This window comes from Diadema antillarum, unplaced genomic scaffold (genome assembly GCF_040938485.1).
Source record: "Diadema antillarum isolate AM-2024a unplaced genomic scaffold, OU_Dant_1.0 scf00000206, whole genome shotgun sequence".
In the NCBI taxonomy this organism is placed as follows: Eukaryota; Metazoa; Echinodermata; class Echinoidea; order Diadematoida; family Diadematidae; genus Diadema; species Diadema antillarum.
Window position 1 is genome coordinate 747,777 of NW_027271095.1, and position 18,824 is coordinate 766,600.

Sequence of the window (18,824 nt, forward strand, 5' to 3'; positions counted from 1 at the left end):
TTACTGTGTACTGTACGAGCTGAAATTTTCGCGTACAGATATTTTCGTGAATTGCTACTTGGAGGACACTTTGGCGTGTTGTTAAATTCGTGGTTGCGAGGGTCTAATTGAACTTACTTATTCGTGCGTTGTTATTTTTGCGGTTCAAAGGCGATTCGCGAATTCGCGAAAATAAACCACCGTGAAAATGTCAGCTCGTACAGTATCATGTTCACCAGTGTACCAGAAGTATTTGGCGGGGATATCAATTACCTTCAATATTATCTCTAGTGAGCTCCTTGGTTTTGATTTGTGTCATGTGTGAGTTTTTGCCTTTCATCGTAAAATTTACCTAAATTCTAAATTATATGAAATTTAATTCCTATGTCCCAAAGCATCTTGAAATAACCTCTGCAGTCATGTGATTGTGAACTTTTATATGTAATACATCTCTCTGTCCTTTACTATATATTTTTCTAAGATGCATATAAAGTCTTTTGTTGACAATGTTTATGATATTTTCGTAATAAAATTTTCTCGTTAGATGTGACAAAAGATTTGATTGATAAGTATCAAAAATGGTATTTCTTTTAAAGCAGAATGCCTACTTCAAACACTGTCAAAAACTAGGAACAATTTTTCTCAGTGCATTTCATATACCAAGATATGGATTGTTATAAGTCTTGGTAGCGGTACCAGTATTACCTGTGGATCTTCGATCTTAACAAATTCATTTCCCCTACTTTCTGCTATAATGTGAATATGTAATTTACCTATTAGACATTGGCTCTTACTCATGGTGTACAAACACATACATAGATGTATCAGTGACATGGTAATATCATATGATCAGATGTTCAATCAGTGTTGAATAGCACTAAAAAGCAGAAGAAGTAATCCGCACATGCATCTGTGTAAGTAATAGTAAGCAAGACCATTCGTATCTGTTAACAGGCAAGATCAGAACAGAGATGGTGGAGACAGAGTCAGAGAAGACACCTCTTGCACAGAAATTGGATGAATTTGGTGAACAACTGTCCAAGGTAAAGTGTGATTCTGTGTATGAGAAAAGGCTAGAATCAAAGCCTTCTATACATTTGTGACCCTTCTAGTTGAAAATGGATATGCTAGGAGAACTGTGTGCGTTTAAAATGCCACCCTGTATGCAAGCTGTAAATATATCAGAGTGAGTATCTTTATGGTATAGAAAGATAGGATCACAGCAGAGGTGTTGATAATGAATTTTTCTCTCCTAGTCAATGCCTTTTTTGGTTGGTAAGTGATGATGTGGTTATTGATTACTGATTCTTGATATTCCAACTGATTCCACTGAGCATTCTCCAGCCAAAGATGTCTGATTCCCCTTCAGAGTGCTGCCTTGTGTGGCAGTGATCTGCTGATGAATTGAATGTTTCTGAGGCTGGATGTGGCAAACTCATTCATTCATGCATGCAAGGCATTTAACAGTCATTTGCCACTTTATTGATGAGATTCTATACAGTAAGTGTTTTACTGTTAACTTCTTGAATTTTTCTATAGATCAAATTTACCATGTCTGCAAAACTAGTCTTTGACAAGACATTTGTTAAAATTGACATTTTGCTCATGAAAATTGACATTAATCTTTGAAAAATGTGTATAAGTGGCACTTTGTGATAGACTTTTAAAGCAGCATCATATCTTGATAGTTATTGTCTCTTGTTTTTATGCTAATGCTGCATTCCGTCTTCTTGGTCCCAAACCAGGTAATCTCAGTGATCTGTGTGACAGTGTGGGCCATCAACATTGGCCACTTCTCAGACCCCTCACATGGCGGCTCCTGGGTGAAGGGAGCCATCTACTACTTCAAGATCGCCGTGGCCCTCGCTGTGGCTGCCATCCCAGAGGGTCTACCCACCATCATCACCACTTGCCTTGCCCTCGGTAAGTTAACTGCATCAATGGCATTGTGAACTGTAATATAGCTAGTAGTGATGCTTCCACCTAGATTAAATATTTGCATGTCTCTGTTGCTGTTGTAGGTATCATGAGCATTGAAGATAATATGCTGTAGAGTCGAAAACCAGATTTAGACAGTTGATTTAATATGAAATGCTAATATGTGAAGAGAGCATCCTGGAGTATTCAATTCCTGTCTCCAGTCAACAGAGGCAATAGGAGTGGAGGAGTGAATGATAGGTGCAGGTGTTAGTTCTAAGGTTGTAGGTGTTTTGCCTACAGATTTATAGATTAGGGCAATTACTGTTTCTCCCAAGGCATAAGTCCTGAACTCATATGAATGAAGGTTAAAAAGACTGCTGATGACTGAAGTTTAAAAAGACTGCTGATGACTGAAGTTGTGGTTACATACTGATGGATAGTTGATGCTTGTATGTATCTTAAAGTGTATTTGTACTGAATTGTCTCTGTTGTGAATGAACTGAATAGCAAGCAAGAAGAATGGATGATTGCTTGAGGCATTTTATTTTGCCCTGTCATCCATGGCACATAGGTACCAGGCGCATGGCCAAAAAGAATGCCATTGTCAGGAGCTTGCCTTCTGTGGAGACTCTGGGCTGCACATCAGTCATCTGCTCAGATAAAACTGGTACCTTGACTACCAATCAGATGTCTGCATCAAAGGTGAGTAATGTTCACATACACAATCAGATTTTCACTTTCCTTGTCAGAATCTATTCTTGGCACAGGTTGAGGCAACGTTAATGTCAAAGTTGTCGTATAAGAATACAATAATGCCTCATAATTGAGGTACCTCCAGCCATGCCTGTGATGATAAATTCTCCACAGAGTGCTCAACAGCATTTGCTGAAGAGATGAATTCCTCGTTGCTGAGGCTGGCTTAATTGCTCACAGGCTCTGTGACAATAAAGAGAGTTGTTGTGAAACTTTGACAGATGTTGTCATCAATTCAGACCCCCTTTCAGAAAATCAACATACCCTCCAACTCCCCCCCCCCCCCCCCCCCCCTTCCCACAAAAAAAAAAAAAAAAAAACTTAGAAAGTTCAAGAACCTCTGCAAATTGGGAAATGTACTGTAACAAGTCAGAGTATTATACTCCTAGATGTAGATAAAATATGTTAATGAGAGAGGCAGTGGTGGCTGGATTGGGCACCTTAGAGGGTAACAAGGTTCAGATGGGTCCTTGTGATCGAACTAAACACTATCATCATTTGAAACATGGTCAGATTTTCACCAGATTTTTCAGGAATCATTCTTCAGAGGGAGATTAAGACAAAGACACATGAAGGTGGCCCTGTGGTGGCCCAAGGGCCCAAACTATTAATTACTGTTTCCCTTGACTGAATGTGTATGCCACAACTGCTTTATTTTTCAGATTTGAAATATGTTTCATTACTAGCCAGACATTTGCTTTGTTGAAATACTAGATATTGACAAAACTACATTTTCATTTCCAAATACGCCTTTAACATGCTGTAGATACCTTGACGTAACCAGTATTGGGGGAATATCTCTTTTCTAGCGTACATACACCAATTTGTATATTGTTATTTATCCCTTTTCAGTTCTTTGTGATGAAGGATGTGAAAGACAACGCTGCTGCCTTCCATGAATTCACTGTCAGTGGAACTACCTATGAACCAAAGGGAGACGTGTGAGTTGCATTTTCTGCTGTTTTCGTTTGTCCACACATGAGGTAAAAACATAAAATGTTAATCGTAGTCATCAATTTTATACTGTCTAAAGGAAGAAAATGTTATGCTACACTTCATTCCTGAGTTTGAATATGTTCTTTAATACTGTAAAAGTGGTTTCTTCCGCGGTGGTTTTATTTTCGCGCTTTTCGCGTTTTGAGGTTGAACTGCAAATTTAACATCACGCGAAAATGTTTTGAAAAGTTGCGCGAAATTAATCACTCAAGGAAATGTTTTGAACTCGCCGCTTGTTACAACGCTGTTGCGCACACACGAAAATTCCGCGCATTGCAGGTATTGATAGTATTGATGGTCACACACACGCACAGATTTTGCCGTCCGCGAATTTAAACACACGCGAAAAAGTCGGCACCAATGGAAACCGCGAAAGTATCTGTACGTGAAAGAAACCACTTTTACAGTATATGTTAACCTGAGTCAGGGTTTTGACAAGTAATTAAATACACATCTTATACCCTTTCCCTCTTGTTGGTAATACCTTTGCTACAGAGAAAATACATGTGTTCATGTCAAGTAGTGAAGAATGTTCTTTGCTCTGTCACTTACCAGCTTTTATGAAGGGAGGAGGGCTGACCTATCCCAGTTTGAGGCCTTACCAGAGCTGGCGACAATATGTGCAATGTGCAACGAGTCTGCTATTGACTACAATGATGTAAGTATTAATTCTTTTTGGAATCAGTGAGATAGGTTAGGTGGGGTAACCAAGAGGAGAGATGAGTTATATGAACTGATGAGAGAGAACAGCAGGGAGGGGCAAAATGAGGTCAAGAAGAGAAGTGGAGAGATCAGTCAGTGATGTCCCCCTCAAAATAAAAGAGTAGTATTGGGGAAAAAAGTACAAACTATTCAAGATAGGGAGAGGCAGACCTTGTTATACTAGACTAGTTTGTAATATATTAAGAAGGAAAAACTTAAAAGTTGAGAATTGATCGAAAGATAAGGAAATGTATGGCAGCCGATGAACAAAATGGAGAGAACTGTAGAAGTTTTCAATGGGTGTAACTTGTAACAAAATATGTTTTGTTCTTGAGGTACCCCCAGCCATGCCTGTGATGATCAATTCTCCAGAGTGCTCAACAGCATTTGCTGAAGAGATGAATTCCTCGTTGCTGAGGCTGGCTAATTTGATTTGTAAGCACTGTGAAAAAAGAAAGAAAGAAAAGTTGATGAACATTTTTACCCGATGACCAAATGACACCCTTAGATTGATCTATACTACACTGATGTAAGGAACTCACAGTGCTTGTGTATTACGAGTGGCTGATAGTGACATGATAGTGACAGGTGCAGTAATATAGATACATGTTGAAATAGGTAGTTCATTTCTTTTCCTTTTTCATATTCTATGACACTTCCCATGGATGGTGAGACATACTTTACCCCACCTACTGTATCTTTCCATGTTGCACTAGGCAAAGGGCGTGTATGAGAAGGTGGGTGAGGCCACAGAGACTGCCCTCACAGTGCTCGTGGAGAAGATGAACATCATGGGCACAGAACTGACTCGCCTGTCCAAAGCTCAGCTGTCCAATGCTTGCAACCAGGCCATTGCCTCACTCTACAACAAAGAGGTCACCCTGGAGTTCAGCCGTGACCGCAAGTCCATGAGCTGCTACTGCTCCCCCTCGAAGATCTCAAAGGCCACAGGCAACAAGATGTTTGTAAAGGTACCAGGCTTGCTCATGTCTCTTTTGTTTATTTCCTCTACACTTTATGTGTTTTCTAAAATCAGTAGCTTGGTATATGCAAAATCAGAGATGATTGGTATTACCTGATGGACTGATTCTAGTGTATTTAGCACAATCATGTCTTTTTTGTTTTTCTTTGATGAAGAAAACCAGAATGTCTCACTGCCCTGCTTATTTTTGCAATAATTAATTATATAATATTGACTGACCTTGAGGGAGATACCAGAAACTATTGCCCAAACTGAAAGAATATCGCCCGAGTCGAAGATGAGGGCAATATTCTTTCAGTGCGGGCAATATTTTCTGGTATCTCCCTCAAGGCCAGTCAATATCATAATCATTACCTATCTCCTAGGTAAATTAGGAAAATATGTGAATACGGCTATACACTATGATATAGATCAAGCCACATTTGACTTATCTGTAGATCATCACCAACATGTCAAATAATTGCAAAATTGTTCATCAATGTACATCATTCAACTCCAACTTCCAAGATACATATGTAGCTGTAACAGGCGAAGTTCAAACATCTGAACGTATTTACACTTTGTTTTTATGCCTCCCCGCCATGAAGTGGTGCCGGAGGCATTATGTTTTCGGGTTGCCGTCCGTCCTTCCGTCCGTCCGTAATGAATTTTGTGGACAGCGTAACTGAAAAACCTTTTGAGGTATCCTAATGAAACTTGGCATGTATGTGTATTAGGGGGTGAAGTTGTGCCGATCAACTTTTGGGTGCACATGCTCAGGGTCAAAGGTCAAAAGGTCAAGGTCAAATACGTAAAATTTCACTATTTCCACCATATCTATGCAATGCCTGAAGATATTTTCTTGAAACTTAGTGTATACATGTATTACCCAATTAAGATTCTCTGGTGAAAGTTTGGGGTCATGAGGTCAGAGGTCAAAAGGTCAAGTAAAAATATTAAAACTTCACTTTTTCTCCGTAACTTGGAAATTGTTTAAGGTATCTTCATGGAACATAGTATATATACATGTACTGACTGGCAGTGATTATCCAGAGAATTTAGGGATCATGGGGTCAAAGGTCAGGGTCAAAGGTCAAGGGCAACTCTTCAAAATGTTACTATTTCCCTCATATTTATGCAATGCCAGCAGGATTATTATTTTTACACTTGGTGTATGCATGTATAACCTAATAGAGATTCTCTGGAAACTTTCTTTTTTCTCTTCTTCTTTTTTTTGTTTGCCTCAAAGGTCAAAAGGTCAAAGATCAAGGGAAAGTGCTGAACTAACTTTTCCTCCACATCTCGGAAGTGGCTCCAGATATCTTTAAACTTTCTACATATTTATGCATGTTCTGCCTGACAGTGATTATCCTATGAATTTTAGGGTCAAAGGCCAGATGAAAATGGTAACAATGTACTTTTCAATACAGAAATTGCACTTTTTCTCCATACCTTGAAAATTACTCAATGCATAATCTTATGAATGGGTCAAAGTCAAGTTAAGGTCCTTAAATCCCCAAATACATGCTCTCCTATTCATCCAATTAGACCTAGGTCAAGGAAGGTGAACATTCAACACATTTGTGACAAACTTGTTATTTTAATATCTTGCCAATTTTGTGAAAATGTAATCACACATTGTCCACATGTACTATAGACCTATTAGGAGAATCATGCATTATGGCGGAGGCATGCCAGTCGCCTTAGCGACATTTCTAGTTGCTTCTGTTTCAATTTGGAGAGTTGTAATAATTGATGGTCACTGTGCAGTTATTGAGCACAAATGGACTCGTCATTGTTTGACGCGTAGTGCTGCTGGAAGTGGTCGACCTTGTATGAGTTGATATATTTGCGTTCTTCTGCGGTGCGTGTGTCCCGGATTTGTGAATGTCTCCTCTTTGTGATTGACTGGAATGTTTACAGTATATACCAAAATAAACTTTGCGTTAAATTTACGTGTAACGCAAGCGCCGATCGGTACTGCGTTAATCTTTCTGCGTTTCAAAATTAACGATCACCGTGCGTGAATGATCGTGAATGATCGTTACAGATCGTTACTGTGCGTTACAGATCGTTACTGTGCGTTAATTTTTAGATCTTGCGTTAGCGGACTTGTCATGTGGACTGGCAAGAAATCTCGGAAATTGCGAGACTCAGATACGCCTCGGTTAAGTAACTGTCGTTCGTAATATTTACTATGGACAATTTCCTGCCGGCGGAAGGCATTTAAATAGCGATATCAAATACCGAAAAGATTTTGTAGTTGAGCAGAACTCCCCTGGCAATGTCGTATTGTCATGGTCGTCAAATTTGTACTCATGGGCGCAGTCAATGGAATCGGGCAAGCAAAAATTTCGAAGCCACATTTTTCCCCACAGCCAACATATTCCATCGAACATTGAACCCATGAAATCACGCATACGCAAGCCTAAAACTATAAACGCCGACTGTCTAACGTTAGCGATGTCACGATTTCAACAACGGTCAGATACTTACTCAATTCAGGAAGGTGCAAAAGTCCATTTATATTCCAATACACAACGTGTGTCTCGCCGAATAACTGGTGGTAGTGTGTGGTGACAAAGCCGAGTATTTCGGCAGTAAAAGTAGCTGCAGCAGAAGAAAATGTCTACCACTTTCTGCTCGCATTATTACACTGCCTGCAGGTGAGTCAAGTGGTGACTTGATAGGCACGCTTCACATGAAAGTTTACCCAGAAACATGAAAAATCCCACGATGCCAAGGTGCCAGAGTGGGGAATGGGGAGGGGTGGAGAGAGAGAGATGGGTCATTCCATGAAGTTGGGTACACAATGGGCAGTACTGTTCATCATGTTATGTATCTGTTTTCAGAGGTCCCAACAAAAGTTATTTTAATCTAATATCCACATTGTCTGATTAATGAGGAGTGATAGAATATATTATCAAAAGGGCATAGTTGAGACTTTATGAAAATCCCGTTTTTTGATGATTAAAAATGTTATTTTTTTGTAATTTTTGTGTTTCTTTTGTGACATCAAAACATTGTTTGTGTTGTTTGAATATTAAATAAATACAATTTACAGTAAAGAAAAATGAGTTGTGTATTTATTCACATTATTAACTCTCATAGTCGGCACTAATAGACAATTCCCCAATGAAGAGGTTTTTCTTGGAAAATTACCTCTTATGAGATCATGTTACTATCGTAACATTTCGTGTCCGCGAAATGGTAATGAGGATTAAATATTTGCGAGTGGAAAACTGCAGAAATACGAGAGAAACATGGCAAGAAATGTCTTATATATGTTTGTTGTCAATGGATCTTTAAAACTGTGAAAAGAAACAATCGCGTTTGACTGCTTTTGGAAAATACGGAGGAATAAGGTGCTTGTATATTTTCTTCGTGTCCGTGGAAAAAGTTACGATGGGAACAATTCTCCACGGATCCATTCGGCAAATGACGTACGCTCACGAGTTGACGACACATTGCCCGGGTTTCCGGATGATGCGACTTGAATGTGACGAGTGCGATCGGCTTGCAGACGACCGGTTAGAACAGCTCAAGCCGCTTTTGTGTTTCGTGGGCAGCTGTTACGATGGAAACGACGTGTCGCTTTTGACAAGGTAGGCTAGCTATCTTTCTCATGTTCTGACATGATCGTATCGTACTTATATTACACTTTATGATCGATATTTCGTAGATTATACCCACAGTTAACGAAATTGTGTGGGCAGAGCCTCGAAGAATATTTCATTAAAAAAAAAACCACAATCGGCGCGAGTAAAGTAATTCGTAATGATATTGCATCTTTAGTCCCACTCGTGTCTTTTTATGTAAGTAAATACATGTAGTTGATTACACATGGAAGTCTGGTGGTAAACGACGACATCAGCGCCCTTTAGTAGTATCGAGTCTAGACTAGTATGACCAAGGAGGTACTACGCTTGCCTAGTACCTCCTTGGGGCTTGGTATGACCTCTTGCTGTAGTATAAGACTTCCTTATTGAGTTATCACCACATAAACCAAACGTAATTTATTGGTGAGATAGTTTGCTGAGAACAAGGTTCCACAAGGACAGGCGCATGCAGAAGAACGTCGCACGCTATTCTCGACGATATTTCCGTATGGGATGACCTCATCGAGAGTGTGACAACACGATGTCAATATGCAGGATTTATAGCACATTCTGAGCTAAATTTTAGGTCATTTAGAAAATAAAATATTTCACTAAGGAGGCTGACAATCGCTAGTTTACCGAAACTAGGGGCCCTCAACCATACAAGTTACTACTAATATGACACTAGTCTCTGTCTATCTTACAAACGGCAAAATTTGCACATGAAGTTTACTTCGCTAGTGTTTCTAAGTTTAAAAATGACCATTTAATCGCAGAGGGCACCCTTCAAAATACAATTCAAATAATGCCATTAATATACAACCCAATATAAATTTGAGGTACAGTGGAAACTCGATATAAAGATCAGTGTTCTACTGTTCTTTATAACAAGATTCCCCTGTATTAAAAAATGTAGTGTTCATATTTACCTAGAAGGTTGCCAGAATATATATTGTAATCTGCAAATCATATTTGAACTACATTTCAGTTTTAATTTTATTTTAATTTTAATGTTGTCTTTTCCCCCCTACAGCCCCCCCCCCCCCCCCTCCTTCCAACTTATGATTACTTCAAGTTCAGGCTGGTTAAACACCGATAGACATGGCTAAGAAAAAGCCTTTCCATCTTCGGTTGCGATGTAGTATTGATTCGGAGGCCCGGAAGCCCTCAAAAAAACAGTCAACAGTAAAGTTAGTAAACAGTAATGAAGCTGCTTCCCGAACAACAAAGTGGCGACATAAGTTGAAGGCCAACAACCCACAAGAATACACAAAATTGTTGAAAAAAGCTGCGGAATATAACAAGTTACAGAGGATCGAAATGTCCCTAGCGGAGTCCACCTTAAAGAAGAGAAATATCTCCACTGAAGAGAAGGAAAAGTCTGAAAAGTTCCTAGAACAAAAGAAGCGGTGTAATGCGACTGCAGCTCTGCGAATGAGGAAAATGAGAGCAAAGAAAAAGGAGGAGCAACTACGGCTTCAATCAAACAAAATGAAACAAACACCTAGCACCAGAGCTCAAGACAAAAGGCAAAAAGAAAAATTACAAGCACAGGCAAGAAAGAAGCGAGAGAGACGAGCAGCAATGTCAAAAGAAGAACATGAGCAATACAACGCAATGCGACGAGAGAAATACAAGCAGAAAAAAGAAAAAGAAAAGCTTATGTGGATTGAATCGCAGAAGCTCAAGGCTCGAGAAGCAGAGCTAAAGAAAGAAGAGGAACGTTTGAAAGAAATTGCAGAGGCATTCGATCAGAAACATGCGGAGTTGGAAGTCACTCGCAAGAAACTCTCATCTGCAGGATGTGACGTGAGAAGTTCTTCGGCTAGAAGAAAAAGTTTGGAGAGAGTAAGGGCAGTTATGCCACAAGACCGAGAAAAGTGTGTTTCTACGATGATAGATCTATTTCAGAAGTCCTCTCCAAAAAAGCGTGCAGCACTGAAGAAGAGAGGAATGCACACTGGCCTTGAGGATGCCCATCATGAAGTCCAAAATCTCCTGACATCAAGCATTAGTGAGGAAATGGGCAGACTAAAGAGGAGCAAGAAGAAGAAAGACCTAGAAAAAAGAAGGAATATTGCTGCATCACTAAAGATCTTGAGCAAGTACCGACTTCAGAAAAAAGGATCGGCTCTCTTGCAGATGGGCCGCAAGATCATCTCCTCGGCAAGCAAGAAGAAGCAAATGCACGACAAGAGAAAGCTGTCCCCAGAGGTAGCAAGCGCAGTCATCTCGTTCTACGAAGAATCAGCCATCGACCTGCCTGATAAGAAAATGGTATCCATGAAGACCATGAAAAATATTCGATATCTTCAACAGTCAGTGGCGGCTTTGTTCTTGAAGTTCAAATCACAGAATCCAGACATGAAAGTAGGTGCAAAAACATTCTACAGCCTCCGGCCACATCATGTAAAGCTCCAAGGATCAATCAAATTCAGGGCATGTTTGTGCGAATACTGCACAAATATTGAGTTGAAGGCAACAGCAATTAATAATTTAGCACACAGTTACGGAATGAAGTCCTTCTTTGATGGCGTTCACTCAGTGAATCGCGTCACAATGTGTCCCAAGTCTGAAGGAGCGAAGACGTACATGCGACATTGCTCCGAGAGGAAATGCAAAGAATGTGGTCCCAAATTGTTGAGATCTTACCTGAGACCGCTGGTGGAAAAACACGGCCCTAAGCATATGACATGGAAGAAATGGATTCGGGTCAGAGTGGACGAGAATGGGAAGACGATCACCAAGCAACAGATTGTCACCAACGACGGGACAGTATCTCAATGTCTGGAGGAACTTGAAGGGGAGACGGTCACTATCAGTAAGCATCTGCATAGTGCGTCTTGGCAATCTCAGCAGTTTGCTACACTTACCAAGGACATGCCAAACAACTGGGTCGTCATGGTCTTGGACTTTGCAGAGAACTTTGTATGCAAGTACCAAGACGAAATACAAAGCGCACATTGGTATCACACAAACGTCACAATCCACCCTATTGTTTGCTATCACAGATGTCCAACATGTGATGAGACAATGCAGGAGTCACTCGTCTTCATAACAGGCGATAATCGACATACATATCATGCAGTGCACCAGTTCATGTCACAGGCAGTACAGCATCTCCGGCAAAACATGGAAATTGACAAGATCATCAGATTTACAGATCAATGTGCAGCCCAATACAAAAGTAGAGGACCATTCAAGGACATTGCTCTTGCACAGCAACATTACCAAGTTCCAGTAGAGCATCACTATTTTGGTGCCAGACATGGGAAAGGTCCGAGCGATGGGGAAACGGCTGTTGTGAAACGACAAGCTTCATTAGCTATTAGTTCTGGGCGTAAAGTAATGAACAATGCAAAAGATGTATATGAGTTCTGCCAAGATGAATTGACAATACAACCAAGCCAAGCCGAATGTCTCCACTTTCAACGGAAAGTGTTCTTCGTAGAGGAAATGAATCACAACAGAGATCACAAGGACGTCCAGACCATCAAGGGCACCAGGCAACTGCACTGTGTAAAGGGTGAAAGCAGTGGACGGCTGTGGACAAGGAACCTGTCTTGTTTCTGTAAAGGCTGTGTTCTCGGGAATCAGCAGTGTGACAGCAGAGGGACTGTAGATGACTGGAAAAGTGAAAAGCTGTTTGCTGCTACGATTGAGACATCTCATGGTAAGAACTAAATTAACCTTAATATTTACCTAGAAGGTTGCCAATATATATATTCATTTAGTATTATTGACTAATGCTAGTTATTTGTGATCCAAGCAGAAAGTTTTCAAACAGACCCATCTTATTCATTGGTTGTTTTAAAGTCAGTGGTTAATATTGTGGGTCGATTTAAAAAATTGTACAACTGCGATGTCTAAGCAGTGTAACAATGTTCAAGTGGATGAATAAACGGCCAAGAATATAAAAGTTTTGAAAATCCTGCCTTCACTATCCAGATTTCTATGAATAAAGAATGAACCATTTCAGTAACAGTTTATTCAACACTATAGCCAATGGGGAAATTTGAGCATCGTAAAACAGTCATTGCAAATTTACATTTTTGCAGTAGTATTTAAATTATCATTTTCACAGCAATTTTTGCAGGGCTTCATTTCTACACTATATCAGATTTACTAGTAGCACGTGGGACCATGTAGCTCAGATTTTTTTCAACTGGATTCATTGTTAACCAATGCCTTTAACATATATTTCTGTAAGTCCAGGGTTTTTGAAAGATGTTCTTAAACTTATAACTCATGAATTGCTGCTGCACATTACACCATTGTCTTGCCATACGCTGCCACGATGACCAAATGTTGTTCTATACTACAGAGTTAAATATGTGCGCACTATCTGTACATATTTTTCTTTGGATAGACCAATGTTTTTGTTCGTTACAGAGTGGTACAACAGCAAAATTGTGTAAGTGTGAGGTGTTCTTTACAGATACAGGTGATACTGAAGACCCGTCTTCCATGACTGTTGCAGATGATGACTTGGATGCTGACGGCCCGTCTTCCATGACTGATGCAGATGATTACTGGGAAAGCGAATCCTCCCCTTCCTCTTCACCTGTGAAACAACTGCATGTTACCGGTTTGTACAAATCAGTAATATCGCTGTTTATGTTTTCTTCAACCCTTTTTTATATTAGGGAGTTAATTTTGGCGATATGAAAAACAGTTTATTTGTCCCTCGGATGAAACATTTAAGGTAGCCAATGCCTTTTGCAGAGCCCACAAAATGCCCCAATCATTGTTTGAAACCAAAGATATTAGTATTTGGGCAATATCTGTGAAATTTCGAAATCAAAAGTTGTGTAGAATTCAAAAGATAACAGTTGTAGTGTAGTCGGCATTCAAGCAACAACAGTGCATTTATCGTTCGGGGACTGTAATATAATACTTAAAATCCAAATAATAATGTCAGTAGGTATACGAATGTCATAGTAAAGAATTCACTTATTTCTTTTTGCTGTATTTTTAGTGATAAAATATACCATGAACATGATCAATCGATCAAACAGGTCTGTAAAAGGTAGACTAAGTCTAGAATAAATGTAAGGCCTTATAATAAATATACCAAAATAATTTGAATCATAGTTTTCAACTTAACTCCATAAATAAAGTTGCACAGAGGTTTCACAATATTGTCTGCTTGAATACTGTAGTGTTCCCACTAATTCTGACAAATTTCATGCAAAAGTCATTGTCTACCATTAAGGTCTTTTTTATGTATAATCTTCAACTTTCACAGATAACGTGGTCATAGGTGTTCCAACTTCCCACCCGCCTTCTACGTCTGACAGACAGCTTCCCGTTGAAGTCCCAACTTCTAACTTGCTGTCTACTGGTACTGAGCTTCATGTTGAAGACCAAACCTCTCACTCGTCAACGTGTGACACACAGCTTCACATGGAACTCCCTACTTCTCACTCGCCATCTACTGCTGGCACTCGGGTTCATGTTACAGGTTTGTAAAAATTATTTTTTACATCTCAACTTTCAAAGTTCAATTCAAGATTCAAATAATTTACTATCATGCACTGAAGCATAGAAATCATTTCAAATTTTCTGATATACAAAGGAAAAAAATGGCAAGTGGTATAATGTTAACAAATGTACTTAAGATTTTACTTGTTCTAATCATTGAAATTGGTCCCTGCACATGTATTGATGTTCTTGGCAATTTAGGTTTTAACAATCATAGCGCACATGGATTGGAACCCCACCAGCATGAACCCAAACACATGCGCACACACACACATTTATACATACCTCACAAATGAACACACACCTGCAAATGTCCCCATTTTTAACGCTTAAGTCCACCCACACCAAAATACTGATGTGCACTTAAACACCTCAGTGACCTCACCCACTGCAATGCGTATGTATCCACGTGCACTTACAGCATGGAGTCAGCATGAACACACACGTGGGACACATGCTCACCTGCACCCAATTCTAGTCCCAAAATGTCTGTGTTATTTATGTTTAAAGTTAATATACCCAATTGCACATGCAATATATTATGTACATGTGAAGGGATATTTTTTTCCCAACAAGTTAATCACACCTCCACTTTATGCATATTTAGGGAGGCTGTTACAAGATTTATGGAGAGACATACCAGTTCAATTCTGTTCAAATGAGTTTTTCTGTGGATCAAAATTCTCTTTCAGAATAACTATGTCTGAATGCAGGAGGATGTATGTCTTCTTTCATATTAAAGATCACTGGAGATCCTTTTACTGATTATGTTACGTGCAGTACTGGTTATCTGAGAATTGTCTATTGGTGACAGTTTTCTTCTATTTTGCAAAAGCATTGTTACTTTATAATTTTAGATATTTTATCTTTATTCATATATACAGCTTATCGCCAAACTCAGGACCTTCAAACTGGGGATTTTGTTGCCGTTGTATATGGTAAGACGTGGTGGGTCGGAGAAGTCCTGGAGCTGAAAGGAGAAGATGCACATATCAACTTCTTACTCAATAAGGGTGATAACAAGTACTCTTGGCCAGACAAACCGGAGCAAGACTGGATTCGGAGAACTGGGATCTTTGCCATCTTCCCCTCTCCACCAATTCCTGTGTCCTCAAGACATCTTGGATTTGAAGAAAACACTTTTCGTTCACTGGCAACTAGAATCGACACATTCATCAATCTTGAAGAATAGGATTAGTAGGACAGGATGCTGCATTTTAGAACAGGAACATGTATATGTGAATTAAAACAGCCTCAGGACAGCTTTGGCATTCTTCAAATTTTCTAAAATGTTTTATTGGAAGAGTATATGTAAGGAATAAAATACAATGTTTAATGGTGAAAATTCACCTTCCGTATCTCATTCCATTGTATGTTTGCCTTTTTTCATTCTTCCCATGAAAGATATTAAAATTAGCAAATGCCGAAGCTGTTTCGATCCTTTTATGTTATGAGGCACTACTGGCCAGGATCTCCTGCACATCATTCAGTGTAGAGTCTTAGTGCTGTAGTATTCGGTTATTTTAAAACCCAGTTAACCTACTTCAAAAATATGGTTGTGTTTCGGTCATATAATGTACAAATTTTTATACAGGTTGTACATATTCCTTCATTATTTTGCAGGTAATATTTATAGTGATAATTTTACTCGTAATTCTATTTGTAATAATATTTTCAGAACATAATGAGAATCAAAACAGTTATCCAAACCCAAACCATTTTGACCAAAGACGGTTTGGTTACTGCTTTGTTAACCTTTTTACTACAGCACTAGTGTAGACGTGCAGGACTGCGCTGCAGTCATCAGCTGAGGAGCTAGTAGCATGTGGCCTCAACTAGAACAAAATGCAAATGAAAGTATGGGTTATTTGGAATTTTTCATGTGAAAAATGAAGTTTGAATTCTGAATCAAAACATTGATTGAAAAACAAACACACATGCTCATATAAAAAACTGTTGACAACTCATGAGAAACAGGAAAATCTTAAATCAACAAGATATTGTTATAATTCATGGTTTAGGAACTTAATTTTTAATTCATTTAATAGAATTGATATTTGTATGCTAATCAGAAATCAAGTTTTTATGTGACATTACTTTAATACTAAATAGAATGACACAAGTTAACAATACAGGGGAACCGAGAACAAGATTCTTAAATTTCTTGGGACCATCAAAGTTAGATTGCTGTATTGAATCCTTGATAGTATCAGGGCTATTATACATAAGTATTATGAGTATAGGGAACTTCATTATAGTGAGGTCCTTAAGACCATATAAATTAGTGTGTTATATTGTAAATATGTTCTACTAGTAACACAAAAGAATACAAAGAAGTGGGACAAGAAAGATTACATTGTAGTAGTGGAGTTCGTCAGATCAGTGTTCTACTGTTCTTTATAACAAGATTCCCCTGTATTAAAAAATGTAGTGTTCATCACAACGGTGATGGCAAAGAAATTCAAAGTTAGAATTCCTGTAATAACTTCAAAACTTGAACAAAAGCAAAATGCAGGCACTATGTGACTAAAATTAAAAGTATTGTAATAAAATAGTATCAATATAATGTACATGCAAGAATATGGATGTAAATATAAAAGTCACTGTAACTTGAAAACGCATTGATAAACCAATACAAGAACTGGAGTGCCAAAAATATTAGTAAGGTAACATGCAAGAAAATGTGAATATGAGTTGTAACAAAATCTGAAGATATTGGGAATTTCATTTTGAATTAATGAATAAAATTATAATTCTGTCGTTCAATATGTCATTGTGATAGGCATGCACATTAAATTTGAGCCTACCCAGACTACATGCATCAAGTTTTCTGTAATCTGTACATTGTGTAGGAGGAAAGATAATCTTTCAAAGAAGGGTAAACGATTGTAATTAATTAAAATTATCCATGTGATTGCTTATTTTTGTTCAATTAAAAGCTGTTCTTGAAGAAAATCAAACAAAAATAATGAGATACATGCATTATTTGAGTAAAACTAGCAATTTGATGTTTCACGTGTAACAGGACGCCGGTATCTTGGTGTCTTTGTTACATGTGAAACCACCAAATAAACTTTGGGACAAATACATTATGATTATAAGAATAAAATTCTTATATATATCTTTATATAATTATTCTCAGTCATTACTTGAAATTTAAAAATGTTGAAAGTCTGATAAATCGAAAGACAAATTTATTGTTTCACATGTAACAGGACACCAGAATCTTTGTGTAATTGTTACATGTGAAACCTTAAAATGAAGTTTGGGCAAATAGTCATTTTGTATATGTGTCCGCATCTTTACTCTCCGATCTTATTTAAACATTAACCTGTCCTCTTATGCTTCACTCTATTTCCTTTATTATTCATGCTACATTTAAAAGAATATTAACAAATAGGACACTATTTTAGTGTTTCACATGTAACGGGACACCGGTATCTTGGTGTCTTTGTTACATGTGAAACCACCAAATAAACTTTGGGACAAATACATTATAATTATAAGAATAAAATTCTTATATATATCTTTATATAATTATTCTCAGTCATTACTTGAAATTTAAAAATGTTGAAAGTCTTATAAATCGAGAGACAAATTTATTGTTTCACATGTAACAGGACACCATAATCTCTGTGTAATTGTTACCTGTGAAACCTTAAAATGAAGTTTGGGCAAATAGTCATTTTCTGTATGTCCGCATCTTTACTCTCCGATCTTATTTAAACATCAACCTGTCCTCTTATGCTTCACTCTATTTCCTTTATTATTCATGCTACATTAAAGAATATTAACAAATAGGACACTATTTTAGTGTTTCACATGTAACAGGACACCAGAAAATCTGTGTAATTGTTACATGTGAAACCGTAAATGAAGTTTTGGGCAAAGTAGTCATTTTTGTATGTCATTTTGCATATTTATTTTCTGATCTTATAAACATTAGCATGTCCCCCTATGGCTCACCATATTTCCTGAATTATTCATGCTTCATTTCAAAGAATATTAACAAAAAGGACTATGTTTCAGTGTTTCACATGTAACAGGACACCGGAATCTTTGTGTAATCGTTACATGTGAAACCTCAAACAAGGTTTTGGGAAAATAGAGTCTTTTTGTATTTGTTAACCTTTTCACTTTCTGATCCTATTTAGGCATTAGCATGTCCTCTTATACTTCACCCTGTTTCCAGTATTAGTTGTGCAGCATTTCAAAGATATATTTACATTAAGATTGAATTTCAAAATTGACCCCTAAAACTGTCTGCAGACCTTTCTAATAAGAAAATGTTGTAGGATTTTTAAAATTTTTAACTTTCGATTGGTATTTTTTGCTGTTGCTGGTGTGGAAAGAGTCACAACATACTTTCCAAATATTTCTTGATTTATAAATATCTTGTGGCAAACTAAGAGAAAAAGCAGATTTTCTTC

General features: G+C 38.1%; 2 protein-coding genes across 2 annotated transcripts in view; both read left to right on the plus strand.

The window, feature by feature from the left end:
• The window catches only part of LOC139724078 (sarcoplasmic/endoplasmic reticulum calcium ATPase 1-like), a 63,149-nt gene extending 57,582 nt beyond the window's left edge, over nt 1-5,567 (plus strand). The window contains exons 10-15 of the mRNA XM_071635281.1: nt 934-1,022; nt 1,725-1,902; nt 2,471-2,601; nt 3,505-3,593; nt 4,204-4,306; nt 5,067-5,567. Of these exons, the coding sequence (XP_071491382.1) occupies nt 934-1,022; nt 1,725-1,902; nt 2,471-2,601; nt 3,505-3,593; nt 4,204-4,306; nt 5,067-5,429 (953 nt within the window). The 3' untranslated portion in view covers nt 5,430-5,567. The remainder of the gene's footprint in view (nt 1-933; nt 1,023-1,724; nt 1,903-2,470; nt 2,602-3,504; nt 3,594-4,203; nt 4,307-5,066) is intronic.
• Nucleotides 5,568-9,971: 4,404 nt separating this feature from the next.
• On the plus strand, nt 9,972-18,164 carry LOC139724079 (uncharacterized). The gene is made up of 4 exons (XM_071635282.1): nt 9,972-12,583; nt 13,349-13,498; nt 14,159-14,374; nt 15,279-18,164. Exons 1-4 carry the CDS (start codon nt 10,012-10,014, stop codon nt 15,584-15,586), a joined length of 3,246 nt encoding a protein of 1,081 aa, XP_071491383.1. The 5' UTR covers nt 9,972-10,011; the 3' UTR covers nt 15,587-18,164.
• Nucleotides 18,165-18,824: the final 660 nt, after the last annotated feature.

Bases quoted from the DNA above. Each gene is read 5' to 3' on its own strand.
- LOC139724079 (XM_071635282.1), top strand. From the start codon at position 10,012: ATGGCTAAGAAAAAGCCTTTCCATCTTCGGTTGCGATGTAGTATTGAT. The intron at 12,584-13,348 runs GTAAGAACTAAA...TGTTCTTTACAG, and splicing joins TACGATTGAGACATCTCATG to ATACAGGTGATACTGAAGAC. The intron at 13,499-14,158 runs GTTTGTACAAAT...CAACTTTCACAG, and splicing joins GAAACAACTGCATGTTACCG to ATAACGTGGTCATAGGTGTT.